The 13,391-nt window shown below is 40.9% G+C and overlaps 1 protein-coding gene across 1 annotated transcript in view; it reads right to left on the bottom strand.

Annotated features, from left to right (window-relative positions):
- The window catches only part of CD28 (CD28 molecule), a 35,309-nt gene that overhangs the window by 10,327 nt on the left and 11,591 nt on the right, over positions 1-13,391 (bottom strand). The window contains exons 2-3 of the mRNA XM_004262826.3: positions 3,961-4,314; positions 3,585-3,709 (exon numbers count right to left, since the gene is read on the bottom strand). Coding sequence (XP_004262874.1) covers positions 3,585-3,709; positions 3,961-4,314 — 479 coding nt within the window. The remainder of the gene's footprint in view (positions 1-3,584; positions 3,710-3,960; positions 4,315-13,391) is intronic.

Genomic DNA, 13,391 nt, shown 5'->3' with positions numbered 1-13,391 from the left:
AACAGACATAATTGGGGGATGCATTCAGGAAGAGGTAGCTATGGAAACCAAGGGGGTGAGGGAAGTTGCCCTTCAAACATCTTGGTTCTACATCCTTTCTATAAATAAAGGACTAGAGTCCTCTTGGGCACAGGGTTATGGCAGGGCAGGAGTAAGGCAAGGAATTGTCTGCCCCCCACATAAATGTGGAAGGCTGCTGCTGATATCCTGGGAGGCATTAGAGTACCTACTCTAACTCTGACGACTTCCCTTGCCAGACTCCTAAGAGACAGACTTTGCTTCTGGACACTCAAATTAAACTATAGCTAGTTAGAGGGGCCCCCATAATGAAGATGCCTTGGCTCTGAGGTTCTCTGGGTTGCACCAAACTTATGAAAGATCTGTTGCAATCCGCTCCCATGCTTACCCTCATGCTGTTAGCAGATAGCAGATTTAGTCATTTTCACCCTAACTGTAAACACAACAGTGGGATGGAAATGAGACATGCTGGGAACAGTATACAGAACCCACAGTGTCCATGTTCATCTAGCATATGCATATACGTGTGCAGAGTACTCACCTTACATGTCTCTGTGACTAAGTCATTTAGCCCTTCAACATTCACTGTCTGCTAAAGATGTGTGATTTCAGGACCACTCCTCCCTTTCTCTTCCTTCTACTCCCATCCTTACCAACTTGTTTCTCGGAAGCAGCAGAAAGACACAGGCATACACAGGGCAATTCATTTAAAGGACATGGTCTTCAAGAACCCACTGGATTTAAAGGCAGATACTACCTGTACACACACTATCTACATTGCCCACAGTGTGATTTATAGTGGAAAAACTGTGTTTTTTAAAGGCTCCTTTAGACTAAGAAGGAGGATGGGTTTACCATCTCAACAGAGTGAACTGAGGATTGAGTGAGAGTGACAGGTGCTGGTCTGTGGCTGCCTGGCAGAGGGGAGCTCTCTCTTTATTCAAATGTCATCTACAGGTCAAGAACTGAGACAGAATCTGCAGCTGTTCCCAGAAACCCACTCAGCCTAGAACTGCCTACGGCAGTACATCACAGACCCTCAGGAAGTTCCAGAAAACAGCATCTTACACCAAGGCACAATGCAGATCAGCCAAAAATAGGATCCCAGAAAAGTACCCTGGAAATGGCTAAACTCTAGGGATGGATCCCTGATGACCTGGCTGCCTATCTCAGCAAGTTGCTTAAACAGTATCCAGAAAAGATGAGCCCTGGGTAAAAATGCTCTGTTATTCTATGAAATTTACATATATATTTATTTCACACCCATTTGGTCAGAGAGTACAAAGACCTATGTTTGAGATGCAGATAAAGGGTACTTCTTATTGGGTAACCTAATTAACCACAAGAGGCCACAGAAGAAGATAAGGTATGCCAAGCACTGGGACTTCCCAATTTTCAGGGAGCTCATGAGACAGAATAAGACCAAAATAAGTTTTCTCAAGACAAAGGAAGATGAACCTCACTAGGAATTAGTAGTGCTGCCAAAGAAAAACATATTGCATTTATGATGTTTCCAATTTAAAAGTAAACTTTTTTAACTCATTGAAAATAGAAGCTACTCTTGTCCCTTTGGGTAACTCGAGTCACTTAGCAAATTAGTCCCTGCTTATAGTAACTGATATTCTAGTGTATATTGACAATAAGTTTTAAATGGCGAGCAGTACCCTTCTGGCCACTGAAAGTTAAAACAGTTTTCCAAAACTACATCTTACAAAGCTGGTAAAGTACATTGACTTAGGTCAGCATACTACAGGGGAGCACCTGTCCTGGAAATGTACCCCAAAAGGCACTGCTCCTGGCTTTTAGATTAAGAAGTTGATATTCCAAGGGAATCAAGATAAAAACAAGACCTGAGGGCTTCCCTGGTGGCGTAGTGGTTGAGAGTCTGCCTGCCGATGCAGGGGACGCGGGTTCATGCCCCGGTCCGGGAAGATCCCACATGCCGCGGAGCAACTGGGCCCGTGAGCCATGGCCGCTGAGCCTGCGCGTCCGGAGCCTAAATTCTAATGTTATTGGCAAACTCCACAGAGGTTCAAAGATGAAAGGTAACTAGGATGAAGACACCAAGATCCAGATTCAACTGACATCAGAGGAAGAACTTAGGCAATATTTCAATACATAAAAAGCCCCCATCAGGGTTGGGCAACTTGAAGAAGGCAAGATAGGCAAATTCTCATGATCTGATATAAAGGATTTTCAGGAACAAGCAGCCACTTTGGTGGTTACAGATTTTGTTGGAGGTACAGATTAGGCAACAGGAAGCCTGACAAGCATCTATCTGCCCCCTAGTCTCCCAAAATGGGAGTAGCATTTGGGGAACAAGGGAGAGGCAAACTTTGGCAATAGGCTGAGAAGAGTTTAAAAGGATCCCAGGCTGAATCTATCCTTGGCATGACTGTGAACCCAGGGCTTCCTTCCTCCTCCACCCCGACCCTGCCCAGCACCAAGGCTATAGTAAATAGGATGGCTTCAACATGGCATGGCTTCCAGAAATCACTGATCCATGTATGAATTAGTTAGATGTATGGAATATGCCTTAAAGATAAGTATGATACTTCAGGCATACTCATTTAAGTCCTTAGTTTGGCCTCTATGGGGGTTATCAATTCATCAGTTCATAAGCATTCTTTAAGCACTAAGCTAAATGTACTTAATACCAGATGGATGGTGAATGTCAAGAGAAACAGTCCTCTATCCTTGAGAAGCATACATACCCTGTTGAGGAAATGATTCATACATGAATCTAACTTCTAGAAAAAAATTCAAAGACAATATGGAATCAGTGCCACACTGTGTACGTAAGAACTGGAAGTTCCTGAGTAAGAGAAAGGAGAGAAAATAAGGAGGTCCCTGCCTCGCAGTAGATATGGTTATCAATACGCATTCAAATCTAGGCCAAAACTTCAACGTTGAAGAAGGTAGAGAAAAACACACCAAGTTTATTGCATGAACATTTGCAAAAGTTCGTAAACTCCAATTCAGTGGTAAGAGCTCAGAAAAGTCTAACTCCCGTTATAGTTTCATAATGACAGCACCATACTTGGCCTCACAAAATTCAACTGCTTCAGAGGAGATAAAAATATGACTCAGATAAACAGACCTAGTTTCCTTGCTAGGTTTGAATGCATAATTTCAGTAGACAAATTTCTCATGATTTTTGACCCCGAACCAAAGTTATTCATTGGCTTCAGTTTCTTAGATTCCCAAGTCGCTTAGATTTTTATACATATGTATATATTAGAGCTATTTTATATGTCATAATGACATTGCAACGTGGGGAGAAGAAAGGTAATTTTCTACCCTAATTTATCTCCCACACTTATTTACCTGTTTAGCTTCTTACTCTGCTTGGCCACCTAATCAGTGTCTTCTGAACACAAACTCACATCAGATTTTTATCTCAGATAAAGTTGGATAGGCTAAAAGAGAACCTACTGAAACCTAGCAGGGAAAACGAAAATAATCACATGTTCAACAGAAAATAAGCCACATAGGCAAAATTCTTGAATATGTCCAACTGCATATGCAGTAGAAAAGTTACATGAAAACAATGCTGTTTCTCTTACCCAGCAGTTAGAAAGAGCCACTGTTGCTAGCAAGCTATAGAAAGCTAGGACTCCGTTTACCACCACAAGTGCCCAAAATGGCTTAGAGGACTCAGGAGACCGGGGAGCTGGACAAAGATGTTTCTCTGAAAAATAGAATAGATTAGATTAAATGATATGGGAATGGCACTTGGGTACATTTCCTTCCTTCTTCCTAGAGGAGAATGTGAGAGGAATCAAAATATGCAAAATATCACTGGCTTGAGAGGTGTAGACTTCCTCGTTGGTCTGTCCTCTTTGGGAGTTAGCCAACCCCACCACTGATCATGACCTAGTTTTCAAGACTGCAGTTGAAAACCACTACTTGAGAGTGGACACTGGTCGAGCCGTGCGTTACCTTTCACATGGATAATGGTCCCATTACTCTTCTCATTGTCTATGTAAGGAGGAGGATACAGAACCTCGATTTTGCAGAAATAAATATCCGTTTGGTTAACGTACAAATCCTGGAGGTAGAATGTCACTGTTTCGTTGCCCAAGTTCACAGTGCAGTTGAATTCCTTATTTGTAGACTGAAGTGACTTGGAGTGATTTCCATTCACAGCACAGACCTCCACAGCGCTATCTACTCCCTTATAAAGGGATGCCCGGAACTCCTTCGAGAAGAGGTTGTAGGTATACTTGCAGCTGAGGTTGACCTCATTGTTGTTTACCACAAGCATGGGCGACTGATTCACCAAAATCTTGTTTTCTGGATGGGGAAAAAATCATTTGCTTAGAACAAGAATATAAGGACTTTTTTTCTGAAGTCAAGATATATTAGTTAACAAAATAAACAGATCTCCAGCAAAGGATTTCTCTTGGCAGATGAAGACGCAGGAGCTCTTTGGAAGATAGTTATCCTGAGAGTTTACATTTTGATATTATTTTCATCCTCCTTTGAATGGAACAGTGGAGCATGTTTTCACTTGGAAGGCAGAACGTGGCCTTCTGTTGGCATTGAACATCACAGCTATGCATTTGGAATTTTTGAATCTGTGCTGAGGTTCCTAACATGTTAATCATGCTCAATTAATTTTCTAATTGAGTGTTTTACTTGGAAATGGCTTTTAACACCTGACATAAACAAATAGATTTGTATTTTAAGTTGTGATTCAGCCTTTTGTGAAGGAATTTAAATGTTTTGAAACATTTTGACTTTTTTTATTGGTTGTTCCAAGAGTAGGATAAAGAGGTAAGAAAAATGTAATCCAAAGAATTTAATTTATCCTCCATAGCAAATTCTGAAAACAGCCTTGTCAGGAAGTTTGCATATTTGTTTCTTTAAATCACAGAAGATGGAAGAGGCCCAAGAGGCCCACAAGAGTTCTTTCTCTAGCCCATCTTCTACCTTTATGCTATCCTAGTAAACGATCAAAAAATCTGGAGACAACCTAGTTCAATCTCTTCACTTTTAAAGCAAAGAACCTGAAATCTGCATGATGGAAGAGAACATATCTATTCTATCCTGTTTTTTCCCCACTATACCCCATTCCCTAGCACATGACAATATATTCCCTTTTCTTGTAGTGACTGTGTGAGGCCTACAAACATTGGATGATCTGTCTAATATCACTGAGCAGATGGTGAGCAAAGCAAGGACTGAAACCCAAGTAAACTACAACCACCTGAGCAATGGGCCACTCAAGCACTGAGAATCGACTTTGCAACCAACACTCTCCAAAATTTCTTTAAAACAATAAATCACTTTGATTAAAAATTCAATACAAACAAAAAACATTTTTTGCTATTATTTTTAGGTATACTAACAATTGTCTGCCTGTTCACATTTTTTTTTAAGGGTTATTTGAAGCAATATCCCCCATACCCATACTAAAGGGTCAAATCATCTATTAAAATGAAATTTACAATTTAACCTGGGTTTGAATCCATGTACTCAAGTCTTTTGTTTTTGCTGTGGAGAAAACGGAGCTGCATAGAACTAAATCACTAATAGCTTTTCATCTTTTACATAGTTCTCAATGCTAGCTGTACATCAAGAACCTGTGCCTGGGTCCCATTCCCAAAAATTCTGATCTAACTGGTCTATGCTGGTGGAGAGAGGGATCCATTCTTTTCATTTTTTTATAACAATTTATTAAGATATAATTCATGTACCATAAAGCTCACCCTTTTTTTAAAGTTCACCCTTTTAAAGTAAACTTTAAAAGTTCAGTGGCTTGGGCTTCCCTGGTGGTGCAGTGGTTGAGAGTCCGCCTGCCGATGCAGGGGACACGGGTTCATGCCCGGGTCCGGGAAGATCTCACATGCCGCGGAGCAGCTGGGCCCGTGAGCCATGGCCGCTGAGCCTGCGCTCCGCAACGGGAGAGGCCACAAAAAAAAAGTTCAGTGGCTTTTTATTACATTCACAAAGCTGTGAATGGATCACCACTCTCTGATTCCAGAATATTTCATTACCCGCCAAAAGAAATCCCATACCCATTAGCAGCCCCTCCCCATTCCTCCTTTTCTCCAGCCCCTGGCAATCACGAATCTATTTTCTACCTCTGTGGATTTGCCTATTCTGGACATTTCATATAAACGGGATCATCAATATGTTGCCTTTTTTTTTTAACATCTTCATTGGAGTATAATTGCTTTACAATGGTGTGCTAATTTCTGCTTTATAACAAAGTGAATCAGCTATACATATACATATATCCCCATATCCCCTCCCTCTTGCATCTCCCTCCCTCCCACCCTTCCTATCCCAACCTTCTAGGTGGTCACAAAGCACCAAGCTGATCTCCCTGTGCTATGCGGCTGCTTCCCACTAGATATCGGTTTTACATTTGGTAGTGTATATATGTACATGCCACTCTCTCACTTTGTCCCAGCTTACCCTTACCCCTCCCCGTGTCCTCAAGTCCTTTCTCTAGTAGGTCTGCGTCTTTATTCCCGTCCTGCCCCTAGGTTCTTCATGACCATTTTTTTTTCTTTAAGATTCCATATATATGCATTAGCATACGGTATTTGTTTTTCTCTTTCTGACTTACTTCACTCTGTATGACAGACTCTAGGTCCACCCACCTCACTACAAATAACTCAATTTCGTTTCTTTTTATGGCTGAGTAATATTCCATTGTATATATGTGCCACATCTTCTTTATCCATTCATCTGTTGGTGGACACTTAGGCTGCTTCCATGTCCTGGCTATTGTAAATAGAGCTGCAGTGAACATTGTGGTACATGACTCTTTGAATTTTGGTTTTCTCAGTGTATATGCCCAGTAGTGGATTGCTGGGTCGTATGGTAGTTCTGTTTGTAGTTTTTTGTTGCCTTTTGTATCTAGCTTCTTTCACTTAGCAGAATGTTGTCAAGGTTCATCTATGTTGTAAATGTATCAGAACTTCATTCCTTTTCATGGCCAAATAATATCCCATTGTATGGATATACCACATTTTGTTTCTTCATTCATTAGTTGCTTTCACTTGTTGGCTATTGTGAATAATGCTGCTATGAATATTCATGTACAAGTTTTTGTGTGGACGAATGTTCTCAATTCTCTTGGGTGTACACCTGGAGTGGCATTGATGGGTCATTATGGTAACTTTGTATTTAACTTGTTAAGGAACTGCCAAACTGCTTCCTAAAACAACTGCACCATTTTACAGCCCCACCAGCAGCGTATAAGGGTTCCAATTTCTCCACATCCTTGCCAACACTTGTTGTTGTCCATCATTTTTATTATAGCCACCCTAGAGTTATGAAGTGGTATCTCATTGTGGTTTGATTTGCATTTCCCTAATGATTTGAGCATTTTTTTCATGTACTTATTAGATATTTGTATACCCTTTTTAGAGAAATGTCTATTTAGATCATTTGCCCACTTACCTGGGTTGTCTTGTTAGTGTTGAGTTATCAGAGTTCTTTACATATTTGTGATACAAGTTCCTTATCAAGATATGTGATTTGCAACTATTTTCTCCTATTTTATATGTCGCGTTTGCCATTGGTTTAACAATTCCCCTGGTTGATTCTAATATTCAGTCAGGGTTGAAAACCACTACAGCCTAACAGAGTTCTCAAGCTGACAGCATATTAAAGTCATCTGGAAACTTTAAAAACCCTTGATTCCCAGGCCAATTAAATCAGAATCTTTGGGTGTAGGACCCAGACGTCAATATTTTTAAAGTTTCTCAGAGATTCTAATTTGCAGTCAAGTTTGCGAAGCAGTGGCTTAACAGTTGAAACTCACTTTTAATCCTCAATTCATAGGCTTCCACTAGCATTTCCAATCGCATTTCCTCGAACCAAAACCCTCCCCATTAGCCAGATCATTTAGGGCCACACTGTGAGTACTCATCTCTCTGTACTTTGTTCACCGACTCCACGGCCTACAATGTCTCTCCCTTCTCAGGTCTCAAAATGATTACTCTCTGTTCTACATTTTGAACACCTCTTGCTTCATAGGCTTCCATTTGTTTAACTTTTGATTTGTGTGTATTTCCTGTACACCCCTAGTTCCCAAGTCCCTTTTGAGCAAGGACAAGGGGTTATGCTTCTTTGCATGATACTGTGCAAACAATAGCATCTCATTAAATAATAAGTGAAAGATGGTGATCAGACTGTACCATTCTTAGCAGCAGCTAGCTCTGCCTAGCATCTCATTAAGTCCTCATTCAAAATCTGTCTCAACAACAACTTTAGCTTCATTTATTATTCATTATAACAAATACTCTCTAAAAGCACTGAAAAGTAAACACGTAAAGACTCAAAAAGTTCAGCCTGTCTTGATAGGAAAATCCAACTCATTTTCTGTTTTGTTGTATCTTGCTTGGCCTTTTTCTGTGCTTACTGAGCAAGAATCACTGGGCCGGTTCTGATTGGAAGAGCCAACCCCAGCAAGAAATGCCAACATCTGCGTTCCTTTTCAGCTTAGGTATCTGTGTTTCTGCCTATTGAGGACTCCAAGAAGTGTGTTTCTGTTATTAATTACTTGAATTCTGTTCTAATGGGCATTCAAATTCTTCCTGACCTTCCTTTGAGAGCTGATGTAAGAAAAAAGATGAGAATAGGACTCCTTTGCAGGGATTTTTTAAAAGCGGGGAGGGGAAGCATGGGCAAGGAAACTGAGTAAGGCTGAAGAGAAATCCTGGACGGTTGCTCAGTGTGGCCTCCTTCTCCCAGCACCCACAGCAAGCTGGAGAGGGAGGGGGGCCAGAGTAGCTCAAGCATCTACACTCCAGTAGTTTGCTTAGTGCCTCTTGCATAACTCAGGGTGAGACACCGTCCCAAGAGGCACTGGGAGAGAGAAATTGATTTCCCAAAGGTAAGCAGGGCTCAGTGACTATCCTTGGGCAGCTCACAATCTGGTGGGAGAAGAAAGATACAAAAACAGACAGCAACTTTAAAAAGAGTGGCAGAGTGATCTGCAAGTGTTTGTGAGGGCAACTGGGGAACCAACTAAGGATTTCTGGAGGAGGTGACTGCTGACCTGAGTCTTATAAGGATTATGCACACATTGATTCAACAGGTTTTTATGAAGTAAAAGTTATCCTAGCTAAGATGAGTCTTTGTGTTAGGGGGTGCGGGGGAGGTAGGAGAAAGTGTGTTGGGGTAGGGGTGAGGTAGGCGACTGTGGGGAAGATAAAGACAAAGAGAAAAAAAAGAATGGTCTAGGCAGAGCAGATAAGGAGGGAAGAAAGAGTATGGCAGGTGTTGGGAATTGCACCTACCTGAATTTGCTGGACCTGAGTTGTAAAAGACAGGACTGGCAAGGTAAGCATAGTTCATAGGTTGGACTCTCTCCTGCAGGTAATGAGGACCTTTTGAAGGATTTTAAACAGAAGAGTTATACGTACAACTTTTCATTTTATACAGATCCCTTTAGCACAAAGGTGGAAGGTGAATTTGAAGAGAACAAGAGTGAAAACGTGGAGACCAGTTAGGATGCAATTGTAGTAGTCTAGGCAAGAGGTGATAAGGGTCTGAACTATGGTTAGAAAGAGGTGGATGAACTCAAGAAATATTTCCAGACTGAAGTTGGCAGAACTCAGCATGAGTTTAGATGTGATGAGTAAGGGAGTTAAAAATGCTGTCCTCAGGCCACACAGACCAACCAGTAAGTAACACTGTTTTCCTTTTGCCTATGTCTTTTCTTCATTCATTACGTGACCGGAGCAGACAGCTCAGAAACTGAGGTGAACTGTGGACATCTGGGCTGTGAAGAAGACATTCTTCCAGCCTAGGGGATCATTGCAAAGAAAAAGGAAATTACCTCAAAGGTTCCCGGGCACATAATTGACGCCCTGGATCTTAGTCAGTGTTTGCTGTTTTTCAGAAGAGGGAGAAGCAGTGGTCTTCCTCTGCTTCCCTTCACAGAGCATGATATAATGAGATAACTGGAAGATAGATTTCCCTTCAGTTCATGATGGGGCCTCCAAATTCAAACCTCAGCATTGTTAAAACGGATCACATTTCTCCTGAGCCCATTCTCCCTCGGCACTACACTCCCTCTCACTTCTACAAAGTGAGAAACTTCTTAGGAAAGAGTAATCTGAGGTCCTAGGATCGAGGCTGGCTGTTACCTGTTCAATATTTCCCTGGTTGATGGCCTATCCAACAGTTGAGCAAGGCAAGGAAAAGTCACTTCCCGTGTGACCCTATGTACTAATATTTTGTTGGGAAAGAGCTTGAAATATATTGGTTACATGGTCATTTGAGGGAAAAGAGATGTCCAATTTATCTGTCAAGGTTTACTTTCCTCCCTCTTCTATGTCAGCACAGATCATTTTAAAATTAGGTACTATGCTTGAAGTATCAATAGTTCTCTCAATATGTGCTAGTGTGTGACAACAGCCTCCTAGCTGAGGGTTCAACTTGAATTCAAGTTTGACTGATAGAACCTCTTGTTTTTTAACATGTATCTCCTTATAGTACTTGCTTCCACCTTGATTCATGTCAGTCATTCAGAGAAACCTAAGTGAGAAGCCATCTCATAGGACTTCAAAATCCACATCTGCTTTGGAGAGACACTAAGGGAAGGAAATTCACTCTGGGTGGTAGGAAAAGATAATCAATTGCTCTAAGTGATATTGAATATTTGTGATCATTATGACTTCCCATAGAAACAGTAATTCTGATTGCTCTCATTTTTTCTTAAAAATGGAGCATGTGTGAAAATGCATACCCCTTACTCTGCGAGAGTAAAGTAATAACATGGATCAGTCAAAGCAACAAATGACCAGAACACCAAATGACATTTGGCTTTGATACGTATTTTGGTTCTCTGAGTTTCAGGGAATCTACAGTACTTAAATGATTTAAGGACATATTGTAAAATTTAAGGACATATCTAGACTCAGAAGAAGAAATAAGAGAAATATTTAGCTTCCCCATACTAGCTTCTGTTTGATTCCTTTTTGCCTTCCAGTTAGTGCTAGGAGTGGGAAGCATCCTTCTCATGTCAATTTTTTTCTTAGCAGACCTACCCCTTTCCCTGTAAATATTCAGTTTTCCCTCTTGTGAGTAGTTAAGGCAAGGTCTGCCTAGGTCAAACCTACTAGGTTAAAAGAGAGACATTGTCAATCTATCAGTTGTATTCGCTTCTGGTGTCAAAAGATTGGCTTGACTGACATGGCTCTAATTGAATTGGCAAGTTGTTTTGAAGATGAATTTAGTGCTTTGCTTTTCAAAGCCTTTCCTAGCAGCTAAACTAGCTAAAGGTGTGGAGACAGGAAGCAGTAACCTCAAACCTCTTTCCCGCACAACTCCTCCTTGACAACAGGCAACATGAAGAGTAAGATTGGAGGTGAGAAGGTACTTATCTGCTACCTATGAGCAAGGCAGTGAGAGCTGAAAGATTTCCCACAGATAATCTGTGAATTTTGTGATATAGTTGACTTCTGGAAAATTGAAAGTTGCTTGTGCTTCCATGAGAAAGGGGGGAAGGGAGCTTGGTTACGAAAAACAAAACAAAACAAAACTTTCCCTTTTTGCCTATGGTAAATAGGTCAACTACTATAATAATAAACAACTCTCTGCACAGGTGGAGTGGATAACCATCTCTAAGGTGTGGCTCCAAACACCAGAGAAGGAGCCCTGACCCTAAAAGGACACTCCCCACCAGCTCAGTTAATGCTTTGATTTCAAAATAAGGTGAAGCCTAAAATGCAATGTGGGAAATACATTGACAAATTAGTAACTATGGTCTATATTCATAGGGCTACAAAGTGCTTTCTCCTATTTTATCTCATATAAACTCTACATTAACCTGTGAAATAAATAAGCAGGACAGTCATCTTTATGCCCATTTTATAGATGAGGAAAGTGAGGTCAAAAAGGTCTAATTCTTGCTCAAGGTTACAGGACAAGTACATGACCCTTAGGACTTGGCTCAAGCCTCATGACTTCTAATCTAGTGTTCTTTTCCCTCTGCCAGGTTGCATCAAAATTTCAATCAATTTTGGTGATTGTTTCTAGACCTTCTCAAAGTTGGACTTGATAGTTGGATGGCACAGAAGTGAGACTTAGGAGGAGAATATCATTGAGCAGGGGAGTAAATGGAGTGGGAAGAGGACAGGACCAAGATAAATTTCATTTTCTACCCCGTTTTGCTGGAATACCATCCCGCAAAAAGTGCTCAGCTGGATGGGAAGTTGGAGATGATCTCAGCCAACCCCTTATTTTACACAAGAGGCAACTGAAAACCAAAGAAGTAAATGGCTTTCTAAACAAGGTCACAGAAATTGTGGAAGATCTAAGATATTATTTATTTATGATTCTAGGAGTAATATTTTAAATCATGAATGAATAGAAAACCAATTTTGTACATTCAGCAAGTTTGACTTGATTTCATGTCAATCTTGACTTTTTCATATTTAGAAAAAGTCTGTTACCAAACTTGCTTTGCCTCTACACAAAAGATTTTGCTTACAATTGCAGAGACTTCCTGAAGGTCATAGATGGATCCTAGATAAAGCCTACAGACAATATGGTCCCATGAAATCCCTCTTATAAATTATCTCAGATCCACACGCAATAATTACACCATTGCAACAATTCCATTTCAGCTTGCCCACATGTCCAAAAGAGTTTGAACACAAACATTAGTCAATACATAAAATCACTTTCAATCTAAACCTCATTGGGCAAACCCTTAACTTCAGGGCCTTTGTGAATTACATTTATTTGTCATGATTAATTTAGGATATTCCATCTTTCCTTTTCCTTATCATAGCACCATAGAGAAATCGAATGGCACACAGAGGCTGGTGAACCAGAGAGTGGAATACGCAGCACTCAAGACTGAAGGCCGCATTCCTTAACTAAAGTTAAGGAAGCCCTAAAAAAGATAGAGTACATGTTTCTTTAGCAACGTCATTGTCCTTTGACCTCTTGACCTTGTTGTCAATGTCCATTGACCTCTTAAGAACTTTGTTGGGTTCCATCTCTGCACACCATGATCAGAGTTTCTTCTGCAGTTTAACAATCAGGTTGTAAAGATCCTAATCACGTTGCTTCCTTTTTAAAATTCTGACTGAACAGTGTTTAGCATGTTAGGCAGGAACCAAAGAAAATGAAGCTTTCTCTTTTCAACCATCTTGCCCTGTGATGTTTGTGAACACATTGTGAAGGTGACACTGGTTTCCCTGGCACAGAACACCTCCTTCCTGACCACAGAGCTGGTGAAGTTACCGTAACTTTCCTCTGAGCACGTTTCCTGTTCAGGCCCAGGATACCTTTCAGCACATGGCCATCTGACCACTTCCTCCTTTTGCAGACTCCATAAGGGGCAGGCTGACCATAGGCCAATGCAGTGCTGGCCTCAGGAACTCGTAAGACAA

This window comes from Orcinus orca, chromosome 7 (assembly GCF_937001465.1).
Source record: "Orcinus orca chromosome 7, mOrcOrc1.1, whole genome shotgun sequence".
Classification (NCBI taxonomy): Eukaryota; Metazoa; Chordata; class Mammalia; order Artiodactyla; family Delphinidae; genus Orcinus; species Orcinus orca.
This window is presented reverse-complemented; position numbering and strand designations above follow the sequence as displayed.